Consider the following 16,279-nt stretch of genomic DNA (forward strand, 5'->3'; position numbering starts at 1 on the left):
TGTGCGAGGGGGCGGTGATTTGGTATGTGACGCGTTTTTCTGGTTTGGCCGCAGACGCTCACGACAAACCGGGGTTCATGAACACACTGAGTGATTAATAACAATAGGAAACAAACGTAAACGCGTAGCCGATAAACACAGACTGCGTTTAGACGTTTAGGAAACTGTTTAATCTTCAGCCCATACCGAGTCGTATGGTTTTAATCAATTTATTAAAATGTATTAAATAGAAGCTGATTAATAAAATATACAAATAAGATTTGTGACAAGCCTGAAACCTTTTTTTTATTTATTTACATTTATTTGCTCTTTAAAGTTTTTCTCCCAAATAGATTATTAGCGTGGTCTATTGTTTTACCCCCAACCTCTTCAAACACATTATACAATTTACAGTTATCATTTTCTATCAGCAGGAGCAGGCGTTGGACTGCAATAGACGCGCTTATCCTACTTCAAAATTAGGTTAGTCTGCCATCTGGTGGTAAGGTAAGGAATTGCATTACAAGTCCAGTTTCATCATCTATTGCAGTCTTTTAAAAATGTATAAAAATATGTCGGAACACCCCCAGTGCCCCAATCACAGTGAAACATTTAGTAAGAACTGCCTTTTATGCACTTTTACCGTTTTAAAGTGATCCTCACTTATTTATTTGTATGTATAGCCTACTGTATGTTATTTGCCAGTGTATTTCTTAAGAGACAATATTATTGTGCGTGCTGTAACGTTACCTCAGTGCCACTGTAATACACAGACTTTAACAAAACAACTAAAATGTATCGACATTTTCTATATTTATATTTCTAAATTGAGATGCTCTTAATCAGTTTTACTTCAGGATTTTTAGAATCGCTCACCGTCAGCGTAGCTTGTTTTCTGATTGGTCGCTTTCGGGTGGGGCCAGAACATTCTTGCTTTCTAATTGGTCTTCACGCTGAACCTGAAAGAACGATCTAATCGAGGATTGGCCAATTGCTGCAGCCGTCGAGCGCAATTGGTGGACGGAGGATACGCGGAACAGGACGGACGGAGGCGTGTGTTCAGGATGCGGAATTAACGCATCATCAGCTGCGCCCGAACGCGACTGAACATGGCGAGCGCTGTGAGTGGAAGCAGGGCTTCGGGAAACTTTCTTACATCCGCAGCAAACGGATCGGTACAGCCGGGCGCGAGATGGGGACAACAGCACGCGGGCGCTCGAGAGCTCGCGGAGTTATACTCGCCAGGTTAGTTAAGAATCGGGTTTCTGCTTCTTATAGGGGGCCGGTGTCCGCCCGCTTCTTTACGTACCGCGGACTGAAGTGTCATTTTCGCTGGCTGGACAGCACTGAAGAGTACGACCACAGATTGATCATCCACCACCTGGTTCTGTTTGGAAACTGCACGTTGCAAAGCGTGTTTCGTCCGGTTGTCGGTGGAGTTTGTTAGGCAAACACGACGCATTTATAATTTGTAGCATGAAGGGAAAGATGAATGAACACTGAGGAGTGTTTGTGAGTGTGAATGAGTCTAATGCCATATCATGTTAATCATAAGATGAGTAAAAAATGATCGTGTTTAATATTTTCGAACAGAAGAGGACATTTGTGCTCTCGTATTTCTTTTATTGAACTATTCTGTTATGTTACTGAACTACGTCAGGCTACTCAAAGTTTATTTATGAGGAAATTGTTTTAATAGGACTTGGTTTTGATAGTGATAAAACACTACAGGGCAGTGTTTGCTCGTTGGTATGTCTTTTGTCTCAATTATTTAAAATATGTATTTCACAGAAATGGGATAAGTTTGTTATTTGCAGGACGTTTGAAGCAGTTGTGCTAATGAATGGGTGAATCACACAAATCCAACTATTTGCAGAAAATTATAACCAAAACATCAAAATAAGGGAGTGGCATAACTTAGGTGTTATAAATATGAGTTAGTGGATGTGGGTGGGGTGCTGTGCTTCGGAATGGACAGCATCTGGTTTCTGGTAAACATGACATTCATTAAAGTGCCTTTGGTCACGTGTTCTCTTCTAGTGTTGTTTACAGTCACCATGGTAATAGAGGGAGTGTTCAGGCTCTGTTTATTAGATCAGATCAACTCAGATAGTTCGGCGCAACTTTGTTTCCAGATACTAACACAGCCTCTTTTTAGCCTTTAGTGTTGTGTCAACTCTGTTGTGATTCATGCTGTTTGGTCACTTCAGGTTCTTTCTGGGAAGCTGTTATGCGCTGAATTCAGGTCAAATGTGAAATTCCCCTCAGCACACAATTGTAGCTGTGTAAGGAGGAAACAATGGGACTGTTGTGAGAAAGGACTGCTGTGAAACAACAAACCGCTGCAAGCTTGCAGCCATGTTAGTCATGTTAGCTTTGCACTTTGCTGGTAACCCAATAGTACAATAGATCAATATAACACACTCTTGGTTGGTTATCTAGGGAAGTTTCATCTTTAGTCTTATGTGTTCTGTGTCACTCCAGAGAGATGCCATTAATAGATAAGCACTCTGGAAACTGCAACTTTCCTCATAAATAGTTATCATCAGGGTCCAAAAACTATTTGGCACACGTGCTGACAGCAGGAATTCGTGATACAAGAGCTCATCGTGTCGTAGGAAACAAAATATGCCAGTCTCTGAAGCTGCACCTGTCGCATAAGCACCATGTAGTTATACTTCTCGGTGAAATTTTTTTTACATATAATTGTAATTTCTGTCGGGTAAAACTTGGCAATGGTAATTTTTCTATTCAGATGAACGGTGTTAGAATTATGTGTGAATCATAATAGATGTTTCAGATGTCTTTATTTGTATGTATTAGGCTTGAATTGTGCGTGTCACTTTATCATCACGGTATACTTTTTAAAACCATGTGATCAATTGTATTTATACATTGACTTGAATAATACAATTAATTCTAAAGACAAAGACTGCTCTTGACTTGTCTTTGACTTGTTCTTTCAGGAAAAAGATGTCAGGAATGGATCAGTGTGGTTCTTTGCTTCAGCCTCATGGCCTTTAACTTCTGTTACCTGGTAACTTACTTCCACCTAGGACACGCCTGGTACATCCTTCTGGGCATCGGTTGGTACAACAAACAAGCCCACACGACACAAGCACATTAAGGTTTAATAGGGTACAGGTAGACACAATACATATTTTAAAGTACAGCTCTGAAATTACCATTGTTTGTGTGTTATTACTACATAAAAGATAAAACATTTTTTTCATGAGAATTCGAGGTTGTGAGAAGACCTTGAAACTGTATTGCTGATGTACAGCTGGTCGCAGTCAAGCATCAGGGGCGTAATTGCTCAGTTTCTGCTGTGTGTGTTGTTATGTTTGTGCAGTGGCAGGGATCCTGACAGCAGATTTTGCTTCTGGTCTGGTCCACTGGGGTGCTGACACATGGGGATCGGTGGATTTACCCATCTTTGGGAAGGTAATGGGGTGAAATCATTTTTATGTTAATTTTTAGTTTTTGCCTTTTTAGTTAAAATTTTTTTTTTTTTAGTACATGTTTGTATTTAGATATATCACCCACAAAATTAAATTCTGTCCTCATTCACTTACCCTTGTCACTTGTCATTTCGAACCTGTATAACTTTCTTTCTTCTGCAGAACAAAAATGAAGATATTTTGAAGAATGATAACTGATATGATAACTCATAACGGCAGTTCCCATTGACTTGCATCGGTTTTGTGTCTATACAGCAAAAATGAACGGGTACCGCTGTTGTTCGGTTAACAACATTCTTCAAAATATCTTCTTATATGTTCTGCAGAATAAAGAAAGTCATACAGGTTTGAAATGATAAGATGGTGAGTGAATGATGACAGAATTTAAATTTTGGGGTGAACCATTCCTTATAGGGCGTCACAATGGTTTTATCTGTAACTATGCAAACACTACGATAATTAAAATAGTTAATTCTACACATGATAGTATCATAAATAATTCTGGACCCATATAAAGCTTTGCTAAAGAGCATTATTTCTTTTTTTTTAAACATTTCTGTAGATATCACAACAATATTATGTGATTTTTTTTTTTTTTATAGATGGTTTCATCTTAACAACATAAAGAAATGTTACTGCACTTGTGCACTTTTGTGACCCCCAACTAACATCTGGTACAAATTCACAAACAATAAAGTGCCTGTAGATTATTTCTATAAACAATCAAAAGAAACCGATAAGAACCGTTACTTAGGTAAACTTGTCTCTCCAATATTTTAAATTTCGACTCCGACACCAAGCTCAACGGTAGATGTCAATGTACCATACAGTTTCTTATGCGACCAAAATATATGACCCATTCATCAAATTGTTTATTTAATACAAATGTTATATAATACAATAATAATATAAATGAATATTAACATAAATTAAATGAAATATAAATGGTTATATTATTTAACACTAGCCTAACACAAACAGGAAGTTAACTGGGGGTCCGATGAAAGGGTCTATATATAAGTACAGACTACATTTTAATCTATAGAATGTTACACAAGTTTCTGGCCTTTTGACAAGTCTAAGAAAAACAGCTTTGTTGGGAAAGTTATTTATATGAGAGAAATTAATTGATTCTCCTTGTTGGTTCACTTCCAGGCCTTTATTCGTCCGTTTCGAGAGCACCACATCGATCCAACTGCAATTACGCGCCATGATTTCATTGAGACGAATGGTGATAACTGTATGCTAACCATCATCCCGCTGGCTAACATGGCTGCAAACTTCATGATGCTGTCACCAGGTAAGTTACACAATGTAACAATTTAAAAACCCTTTTTTACCATCAACGGTACTGGCAAAAAAACCCAAAAAAATATTTTCACACATTTATACATTTCGGATTATTACTCGTATGCAGAAATTACAAGGTACTGGCATAACACTGAGCTTTAACATAAGTTACAAAAAGGAGCTGTCCAAAACTGAAGAAGTGTACAAGACTGTCCTCACAAAGCAAGTTCCAGATGTAGTCACCCATCATCGCTTCATTCCACCTTCCCTGTGCTAGAGAAATTTCGAGAAATATTTGACAGGGACAATTGGAAAATAATTGTCAAATATTGTGTACAGTTTTTGTTTACTTGCAATATATCATAATTAACTTTAAAAGTAGAAATCTACTTGAGTTAAATATGCACAAAAACAATAATATTATACGATAATTATTACCACATAATTGTACAAGAACTATAAAAAGGTTGAGCAATTTTTTTTATTACACTGTTATCAGTCACTTTATTCTATGGGGGGGACAAATAATGAGCCAAGACTGACATTTCTGAGTATATGATCTCATCTTCTACTCTCTCTCAATCTTTCCAGCGGAGATATATCGGAACTACCCCTGGTTTTGTTACCTTTTTGCTTTGGCCATTTTTGTTACATTGACCAATCAGATCCACAAATGGTCGCACACGTATTTTGGACTCCCGCGCTGGGTAACATTACTTCAGGACTGTCGCATCATATTGCCACGAAAACACCACAGAGTGCACCACGTTTCACCTCACGAAACCTACTTCTGCATTACCACAGGTATACTCCCGCTTTTGGCACACAGTTATGATCATACTCTCACCCACAGGCTCATTTTCATGCGTATGTCTGTTTGTACCTGTAGGCTGGTTAAACTACCCTCTGGAGAAATTGGGATTCTGGAAAAACCTGGAAGATCTGATCCAAAGCCTGACAGGAGAGAAGCCCAGATCGGATGACCTCAGATGGGCCCAGAAAACCAAGTAACGATCTTCTGCCACTGATCCACTTCCCCTACCTCAGATCTGCTCGTAGGAGAATCTCCATCTAATTGTCCTCCCTTGCACAGAACAAGAGGAACGGCAAGATATCAAAGCCCAACTTAGAAAGCCATCAATTCTTAGAAAGAAGTTGACCGAAAGAGGGTTGACGAAGCGATTGAAAGCAATATTCCTCTCTGCTTACTTTATTGATCAAAAAATACCCCAATCCTCTTTTGAACTTGAGACTTCTGCAAAATGTTACAGACTCTTTAAAGTGCAAAAAAGATCACTCAAAATGTCAATACTTGAACAAAGTGGGCTCTTTTTTTCGACGGTTTTTCTTCAACTTTCAACTGCTGTCAAAGCTTTATTGCCTGGCTGGTCTCTGGGGGGTGGCCTTTGGGACTGATCTCTCTTGTTCTCACCTTCCTCTTGCATTGGGCTAAAGTGCAGTAAACTCAAGGGCAGTTTGGCCACAGAGGGCTACAAAACCGGTGTCTTCATTTGTTGCTTGTGTCTGAATAGACAGAGCAGCATCATATGCAGTCTTTCTTCAGTACGCCTTAAAAAATGAATTGCAGTAAAGAACCTTGCTTCGCATGGCTTCATCCTCACATTAATACAAATGTTTTTACGTCACTCAATTTTTGCTTTTGAAGCACAGTTGCAAATTCGGAGGAGCTGTATGCAGGTCGACTGTGAGATATGCGTCGTTATAAGTGTTTCGTTTTAGATCAATATTCAGATCATTTGTGTTTCGGCTTGCAGTGTAAATACACCACGAGAGCAACATTGCTGCTTGACTCTGAGATGTAGATCACAAAGCCCATATGAAATCCCTCTGTGGTCTCATTCATCATTTTTCACGTTGTATTAACGTTACCTTAGGGAAGTTTTAGTCGAGCCTGACTAGCCAAATAAAATGTGAACTCCATTGAGGTTCGCATACTTTGTTACACAACAGATAAAATCTAGTTTGAGGCATGTTCAATCACAACTCCTAGTTCTTATTTAATAGTAGTATAACATATTAGAGGCAGTTATCGCATGATAAACAAGACGGACCCATCACATTTGACTTTCTAGTGACTTGCACTTACTAACTGCTTGTAATTTGATTATTTATTGATCATACATGTACATGGTCCAGTATAAATTTGTAAAAAAAAATTAAATTTTATTTGACTATATTTATCTTAATCAGAAGTTGCGTTTTTAATATAGAAATAATTAAGGATTCCATCTATCTAATAAAAATATATTGGCTTTGCTTAAAATGTAAGTGTTGCTTTTCAAGCAATGTAGTTTAGCCAGTATTCATTGTGTGTGGTTACCGTTGTAACAGTCCTCCATTAAAAGGATAGTTCACCCAAAAGTGAAAATGCTGTCATCATTTACTTACCCTCAAGTTGATTCAAACCTGTATGAATCTTACATTTTAGATAATCTAGATATTTGGCAGAATCAAACAGTTCTGGGGCACTATTAACTACCGTAGTGGGAAAAAACTACGATGGTAGTCAGTAGTGCCCCAGAACTGTTTGGGTTCCCACGTTCTTCAAAATATCTTCTTTTTTGCTCGAAAGAACATAGAAATTCATACAGGTTTGGAACAATTTAAGGCTAAATGATAACAGAATTTTCATTTTTATGCAAGCTATCCAAGAGTAAAGAGGAAGAGACCGAGGCTCTGTGTCTCAAGAACAGTTCAGAACATGTTACATAATTGTGATTGTTTATGGGTGTACCATCTATTTTTTTTAGAATAAGTTTTTCAAACATACAGTCAAATGAATAACTCGCATCCCGTTTACGCCAAATGATTTTATTAATGAAACTGTTTCTGAACTTCATTCAAATAAGTCAAATAAGTTACAGCTTTGGTTTTTGCTTGTGTGCGTTTTAATGCCAATTTTTTTACTGTCTGCAGCATTGTCGCAATTTGTTTCAACAGGTCAGTCAGCGATAGGTCAGTGTGATGATAGTAAATGTTTATATAGGTCAGCGCATCGGAACGACAGAGAAAGTGTTTTAGAACGTACAGTAGATTCCTTTGTCCAAATTTTAAAACTCTGTTACAAAGAGGTCATCCCAAATTGTAAAAGAGGACATGAAGTGCTTTGAGCTGATTCGTATTGTCATGTTACGTGTTCTTTTCCTTCATATCTGAATTCAGGAAGATTTGTTCAGTGGAATATTGTAGTATTTTTTTGACAGTTGATTAATATCTTTATATATTTCTATAATGATACGAGATGCCAAATTTATTTTTGCTCAGCTAATAGATCTGTTGTGGTGTGTTTGGTGTTAATGTAAAGAGGACACTCCGGTGGAAATTTTCACTGCACAGGGAAACTGGAACCTTTTCCGGTCACTTTAATTCAGTAAATTGTTACATTTATTTACTTTCATACAATTTTGAGATGTTGGTTTCTATTGAGTTTTTTTATCAGACATTTTCTCCTACATTCAACGCTTTTGAGTATAAATTATCATATCGTATTTCATATCAAGACAAGATTCTTTAATTCACTGAATATACATATAAATAAGAATGTCACCAGCTGTAACATATGTGAGTATTGTTATGCCATGACTACAAAGCTCTACTATTGCAACATTGTACTTAAGAGAAGTTACTAGATTTGTGTGCTGTGCATAAGGAAGATTAATATTGTGATAATAGGCTGATTGTGTTATTGATCACGTTAGTTTAGAGTGTTAAAAGTTCAGTACTCGTTCGAGATTCCTCGCTTTCCATGCATAGCGCGAGCAACAAAGATCTGCCCGTGCAGATGAGAGGATATTGAACGAATCACATTGTGCTTGCTAAGAAATATTGTATTTTCCTTCGGATAACACAACTAAGCCAATCCCGTATTCACTGGGGACTTTTAGAGATTTCGACGCAGCTGTTACTGGGACATTTGATTGATGACCTTTGGCATTCACACTTGTTACTGAATGTTCATCCTTAAAGATTTATTGGGAGAAGCTTTTTAAAACTCTGTGTCGCCTGGTTTTACAATTCATGTTCAGAAAGTTTTTCTAGGATGGCTTCTTTGTTGAAAATGACGCCTTAAAGCTTTTTTTTGTTGTTTCCGGTTTCAAAATCTTTTGTCATTAAGTTCATATTTATAATGAAATTAATAAAGAACTTGCAAGATTTTGGCCTGATGTGTGTACGTTATTTATTTTACATGTCATTTGATTATAGTTTGTCATGCTTGTGCACCTCATACATAAACAATAGTATTCCTCTCAATAGAATATCAAATCAGTGTCTGCATTTGGAAGAAAATCTTAAACCTACTTTTCAAAGACCTGTGTTCAGTACAGTACATCCTTCAACATTTCAAATTCATCTTCTTAAGGTAACTTGAAGGTATTTGGAAAACTCATGTAACACGTGTTTCTGCTCTCTGTCTTTTACCTTTAACATTCATTCCAAAGATCAGTCACAGACTATCAAGCACAGATACACCTGCTCCACAGATACATCCCTTTTACACATTTTATAATGTTATAATGAAAATAAAGTATATTGTACCTTGCTATGTGGTTATACATTCAGATTCTTAGTGTTTTACTGTATTTGAAGCTATTTGCAAGGTTGATGTATGATTTCATTGATGATTTTTTTTTTTAATGTCGTATGTAAGCTCCTTCTCTTTGGACTTACATTTAAATGTAAAGAGGAAGTCAGAGTTCGGGTAAAACTGTGAAGTTCTTTAGAACTTTTGTTTGAGATCTCTAAAACAAGTTGTTAATCAGCAACGAAAGTTGTACATTTCATAGCCATAGAAAAGCTGCAAGCAGTTTGGCAAAAAAAAGCTTACAGTCTTCACAAACATTTATTTTTTTCTGCTGTAAAAGTGAGCATAAAATTAACCTTATATGAACATTTATGACTGGGTTTGAAGTGTTCTATTGTGTGTTCAAAGTTCCAGATTGAATATTAAGGTCAAGTTGACTTAAAAATGTAGGATAGGATAAATTGCTCACATATTATCAGAGAAATCACATTCGTTCTTCTTGAACACGAGACGTGTATACATTTGGAATGAGAAGTTTATCAGTAAGTCACATACAGAACAATCTGTCTTTGCTTTAGCAAATAGAGAAATAGAATAATAAAACATAATTTGTGTGGTTCGGTCATGTGACAAGAAAGTAAGACACTTGACTACAGCTGCGATATTCTCCTCCCACACACTGACGCTGAGGTTAAACTAAATAGTAGACAGTCTACACTTAAGATTCGCAAGTTAACAGGTAACAACTGGATACCAGACCGCTAAACTAAAGGTGACTTACCTGTGTGTAAAGCAAACTTTGTGTTTGCCAAGAGGAACAGGCTGTTCAATCTGTGTCATTGCCTCAGAGGAACTGTGAGTATTTGTTTAATGCTGATCCAATGAGAAAACGGGAATAATGACCAAATCAGCATTTTGTTGTGTACAGAAATTAGATATGTTCAAACAAAAGTGTTCAAAATTTGAAAATATATGTTTAAATATAAAGTTAAATATAAAAAATGCAGCACTATTGTTATCAAGTTGGAACTTTGGCAGAGAATACAAATGTTAATTGCTGCATATCTGATTCTCTGAATCACTCTGTTCCAGAGTCCTGAATATATGGACGTCTAAGTTTAAACATACTTATTTATGTATCCGATTTTGGCCGTAGAGTATAACCACCTGTATCTGCTCAACATCAACCACTTAGAAAAACAAACTTTCACTTTACAGGAAAACTGCTGTTTTTAATAATTAAACACTGTCTTGACAAGCTCTTTTGAATACAATTTTAATACCTTTTATTGCAAAACCCACAGACAAACATGAACAGTGCCTAATAGTACTGATTTAAAACAACTAAATAGAGGAAAAGCTTGTATGATGAGTGCAATGCTACATTGTCAAAGCCTTAAAAACTTTAACATGGATGTTACAAACATGGAAATAGATATGTCTTGTACAAACATTTCTACACAATATGCCAGCCAAATTGATACAACACATAAACCAGTGTGCATGATCCGGGACCCCCATAAGGCATTAGAACCCCCTATAACAAGTACAACATAGACTTCAGGTATACAGTATATAAAAAAATTATAATAATGACAAACAAAAATTTGTGCAGACATAAATATTGTGAATAAATTATCCATTAGTCTATTACTGTACCCCACTTGTCATTCGCCCCAAAATGGTAGGGACCCCCATAAGACATGATTCAAATCGAGCACTGATTTGACCATTTCTTGACTCATCTAAATTTCAATTTTTAATACTTTGTTTCAAACCTTTAGGATTTGTTCTTTTCATGTCTCTTTTCTATTTTATATTAAGGTGACAAAATAAGGCAGGAAGACTTCGAAGCACACAGCTATAGAGAGACAACAATACAAACAGAAAATCCGTGGAAGGAAAACATCCAAAATAGTTTGGATTCTTTTTTATTTTCTATTCCTATCTGATAAAGCAGTGTTTGAGAATGAACCTGTACCTCCATACTTTGGCATGTGCTTTTGGTCTGGGTTCCTGGGTGTCCATTAACGGCTTGTGGGTGGAGCTTCCTCTGATAGTCAATGTTCTGCCAGAGAAATGGGACTTACCCTCTTACCTCACAGTTATTATTCAGCTTGCCAACCTCGGTCCTCTGCTGGTCACCCTGTCACACAAATTTTGCCCTGGACGACTGCGGGAAAATCTGGTTATCTATGCAGTCCTGTCCATCGGTATCGTGGCTTGTGTTCTGCTGGCTTTTTTTTGGAAGTTCACCACAGTGTTTCTAGGGCAACCACGTAGCACAGCATTTTTCATCCTCACCTTCTTTCTCGCCCTCGTCGATTGCACCTCCTCTGTCACATTCTTGCCATTTATGATGCAACTTCCTGCCAAATACATCACCACGTACTTCATTGGAGAGGGTCTTAGCGGTCTGGTTCCAGGCCTTGTTGCACTGGCGCAAGGGGTCGGAATGTCAAAATGTGTCAACGTGTCGTATGTGTCGAATAACCTTACTGAGCCTGGACACCCGCCCTTCATAGTGGAGACGCACTACCTCCCTCCCAATTTCTCGACAGAGATCTTTTTCTCATTTTTGGCTGTAATGACAGCAGTAAGTTTAGGTGCATTCTTTATGTTGAACCGTGTGCCTCGCACCTTTGAACTGTCCACCGAGAATCTTGTTCCTGATGCTGTGGCGACAGTCTGCAAGAGTTTGGAAAGCTCTGCGGAAGCCAATCCATGCACAAACGGTGAAGAGAACGTTGGAAAGAAGGCTGTAATACTGGAAAGCGGATACCAGCTTGCATTTATCTATTTAATGGTGGTGTGGGTAAATGGAGCAACGAATGGACTGTTGCCATCTGTACAGTCATTTTCCTGTATGCCTTATGGAAATATGGCCTATCACCTGTCTGCCGCCCTGTCGTCAGTAGCCAATCCAGTGGCTTGCATCATTGCAATGTTTTTCCCTAAACGGTACACCTCTACTTAATTTCAATCCTTTGATTGTTATATATGAGCATTGTTTATGATTTGAATACACTTTACACTTTAGTAGGTTGGTTATTTAATTATTTAATTGATAGTTCACTCAAAAATTAAAATTCCGTCATCGTTTACTCACACTCATGTAATTACATAAATGTATAAATTATAGAAAGTAAACTATAGAAAGATATTTGGAAGATTGTTAACAACTTTCAATTCTGTGACATCATTGACTGCCATAGTAGGAAAAATTAAATGGAAGTCAAAGGTGCCCCAGAACTGTTTGTGTCCTAAATTCCGCAAAATATCAGAACAGAACCACAAAATACGCAATATTTTTTCCCAACTGTGGTAGTGGATGGTGTCACAAAACTGAAAAATTGATAGCATTCTTACAAATATCTTTCTTTGTGATGAACAGAACAAAGAAATATATATAGGTTTGAAACAACCAGAGGCAAGAGTAAATTATGATAATTTCTTGTTTTTGGGTAAGCTATCCCTTTGAGGTATATTCCATGATAAATATGTCTTACACTTTATGAACAGCATCTGCTGTTGATTACAACAGAATATTTTTTTTTCCTGAACTCTATGAAACACTCTTAAAAAGGAGCTCTGAACTGGTTTTTCGAATGCAGTGGTACATACAATACCTATTTTTTTATTCTTTTCTAAAAGACCATTTCTTCACCTTTTGGTTGGATGAAATAAAAGATGTTAAAAACTCTTTATTGCTCCATACAGCCGGAAATGGTTCTCCTGACCCATGGCATCAGTTGGCACATTTATGTTTAATAGTAAATGTTGCAACAAAATAAATCACATTGAGAATGTGTTAGTACGAGACTGAATTACATCTAACACTATCAATCAAACAAATAAATAACAGGGCAGATAAAAGTATATAAGTGCATGCGCTTTAACTAAATAAAACCTCTTTTGCTTCTAAATCCTCCATCTGTCCTATACTTGTCAGAAGTGAGGGAAGAGTCACCACATTTTCTGTTGTAATCCACCGCAGGGCATAGATGCTGCCAATAAAATGACATTTATCCCAGATATAATTTTTTAATGCAATGGTGTGTTTTGAAGGTTTTGACATGTCCTTAGTGATGAAGAATCTTTGCCCTCTTTCAGGTCTTTGGTATTTTTGGGTGTCCTGTGTGTGCTGGGCTCAGTTTTTGGAGGATACAATATGGCCATGGCTGCCATGAGTCCTTGTCCATTACTCCAAGATGCACCTCTAGGGGACGCTATTATTGTAAGTTACCTACAGTATTAAGTTCAACCCAAATGTTGTATCTGTGTTCGTGTCATTACGAACAAAATGTAAAAAAAAACGCCATTTGTAAGTGGTTTAATTCAGACTACAGTAATTTAACATAAAAGTATCTTGGCAACAAGGATAGATAAACAGCCTTTCCTAGTTTCAAGTGTTTGCATTTGCCTCAGTAATTAAAGGCAAGTTTACCTAAAAATACAAATTCTGTCATTGTTTCATCGCCCTCGTGTTTTTTAAAACCAGTATGACTTTCTTTCTTATGCAGAACAGACAAAGGAAAATATTTTGATAAATTTCGCAGTGGTTTTGTGTCCTATTTTTTTACATTCTTCAACAAATCGTCTTTGGTGTTCTGCAAAAGAAAGAAAGAAAGAAAGAAAGTCATCCAGGTTTGGAATGACATGAGAGTGAGCAAGTAATGAAAGATTTTTCATGTTTGGGTGCTTAATTGGTACGTTTTCTAACATAAGAAATGAGCTGAGAGATGACACACTTTCTCAAAACTTCTTAGAATTGAACTCTGATAAACGGACCACTTTTGAACTAATGAATGTCACAGCATGTCCTGAGTCATGTTTATGACTCAGAACCTAGTTGTCAAAGACAACATCCCTCATCTCTCTTTGTCAAGGGCTTCAATTTGGGTAGGGACGGTAGGGATGTGTCCCTACCAATATTTAGGGAACACTTAATTGTCCCTACCAATAGTAAGCCTTTCATGTTATGGAATGGCAGGTTCACAGGTGAGGTCAAATAATGAGATAGCAGTAGGCCTATGTTGGTTGTGAAATTCGGTACTGTGACAAATGTTAGCTTGACAATCTGCAGTATAGTTTCTTAGTCTGTGTTTAAAATTGAGAGCTTTGAATGGTGTAGATACCATGTACCACCAATAGTGTAATTTTATTAGGAGGCAGAGGCAGGGTCACAGGTGTTTAGGATTATAAAACATGATTATGTTATTTGTTGTGCATTATATTAAGATTGCACTGTTATAGAAGTCTATTAAGCACTCAGTCATACATACAGTGGTTTTAACCATGTAGGCATGAATACGAATGTATATAAAAAGTAGCTAACGTTGGTCGTATATTCTGGTGTATTTCTAAGGAAACCTATCCTGCTGTAGCAATTGACAGTGTAACAACAATGAAAAACAGTTTAGAAAACTATTTCAAATAAAACTATTCTAAGCATTGTTAAATTATTATATCGTTATTACATTATTATAACAATTATTATATAATTGTCTTGTGTGTTTCAGGTGTTGTCGTGGGTGTTCTTTACTGGCCTAATGTGTTATGTGAAGGTGATGGTGGGTGTGATCCTAAGGGACAGGAGTCACAGCGCACTCGTGTGGTGTGGAGCGGCAGCGCAGGCAGGCTCGCTGCTGGGCTCTTTTATTATGTTTCCTCTGGTCAACATCTTTCACCTGTTTCAGTCTGGTGACATCTGCAACACTGAATGTCCATTATAGTCAAATATTTTAAAGTATTTATAAGGGAATTAACAAAGGGAATAATCTTCTTGCTTTTACATTGTCAGCTAATAAAAATCAGTGTCGAGTTAAAATCCTTACCATTGAAACCGAGTATGTGTCAGGGCAACCTTGAGGACAAAACCATAAAATATTTCACTGATGTTTGCTATACCTTTCTCTTTTTGACCCTCTGCTCCATTATTTTCACCATTGCTTTATTGCAAATATGTCATTGTGGTATTTATTTCCTGTGAATATTATGTCTTTTGTTCTGAAAAATACGACAAGCCTATCATTGAACAGTTTTGTGTTTGACTGTAAGTGCAGACTAGTGGGTTGGTATTTAAGAAATGTGCTGTATGTAAACAGACCCTTTCTAGTGAAATATTAGAAACATTATTAGAAAGATTGCCATCTGTAGAATGGTAACCAATAGATTACCACAAAAGTAATAGTGTTATAAAATATTTTGTTGGATTTAATCAAGTAATTATTACGTTTAATTTAGTGCAGTAGGCTACATTGTTTCTTATACCTCTGTGTTAAATTTATTATTGTACAGTTCTGTAGCCATATTAGTTTATGTTTATTGACGTCATGTCACAGACGCCGTACATTCATCATAACCGACAGTGTCATGATATCTCTCATCACTAGATGGCACTCAATTGCTGTTTTTATTGATGTATCTGCTGTTTTTGCTGATGGTAGATGGTTTTATAATAGGTTCTTCAGTTTTTTGTCAGTCAGTGTACGAATGTAATGGGTTAAAAGCAGCCTACAACATGAAAGCACGCTAAGCAATAAAACCAAGACACTTGGCCATCATCAATAGGCCAAATGAGTGAAAATAATTTGTGGTTATGATACTACATTTATTTCATTTTGTGCCATTTATCAGCTGCCATTTAACTTTAATTGCTTTTAGTCAAAATAAAGTCCAGTTCACTGGTGGTCGCAGACACCTTAAACTCCCCTGTTGCTTTGTTCAAGGACACAAAGTATGACTTTGATCCCAGTAAATCCTCAGTTACATCGGTTTAAAATCGATCAGGCAGCTCTTGAATTAACAGGCTATTTCGTAACCCACCAACCCACATGCCGTTTTGAGTTGATCAGCTGCTCTTTTTCAGTCTGAAGAAATGCGAATATAATAAAACATACCCAAGAAATGAACTAAATTCTGACCCGTCGCTGTGGTAGGTTATACAGACAGACCCCTACAGGTGATCACATACAGTTGACAAATATGACTAACTGATGAGGAG

At 36.9% G+C, this 16,279-nt stretch overlaps 2 protein-coding genes across 2 annotated transcripts; both read left to right on the forward strand.

The window, feature by feature from the left end:
• Positions 1-72: 72 nt before the first annotated feature.
• Positions 73-8,904, forward strand: peds1 (plasmanylethanolamine desaturase 1). The gene is made up of 6 exons (XM_056772825.1): positions 73-1,224; positions 2,946-3,065; positions 3,332-3,423; positions 4,596-4,740; positions 5,322-5,534; positions 5,620-8,904. Exons 1-6 carry the CDS (start codon positions 1,089-1,091, stop codon positions 5,739-5,741), a joined length of 828 nt encoding a protein of 275 aa, XP_056628803.1. The 5' UTR covers positions 73-1,088; the 3' UTR covers positions 5,742-8,904.
• Positions 8,905-9,817: 913 nt separating this feature from the next.
• Positions 9,818-15,107, forward strand: slc52a3 (solute carrier family 52 member 3). The gene is made up of 4 exons (XM_056773210.1): positions 9,818-10,128; positions 11,098-12,234; positions 13,387-13,510; positions 14,796-15,107. The coding sequence occupies exons 2-4, from the start codon at positions 11,243-11,245 to the stop codon at positions 15,006-15,008; spliced, it is 1,329 nt and encodes a 442-aa protein (XP_056629188.1). The 5' UTR covers positions 9,818-10,128; positions 11,098-11,242; the 3' UTR covers positions 15,009-15,107.
• The last annotated feature ends 1,172 nt before the right edge of the window (positions 15,108-16,279 follow it).

The sequence above is a fragment of the Triplophysa dalaica genome, chromosome 18, assembly GCF_015846415.1.
Source record: "Triplophysa dalaica isolate WHDGS20190420 chromosome 18, ASM1584641v1, whole genome shotgun sequence".
In the NCBI taxonomy this organism is placed as follows: domain Eukaryota; kingdom Metazoa; phylum Chordata; class Actinopteri; order Cypriniformes; family Nemacheilidae; genus Triplophysa; species Triplophysa dalaica.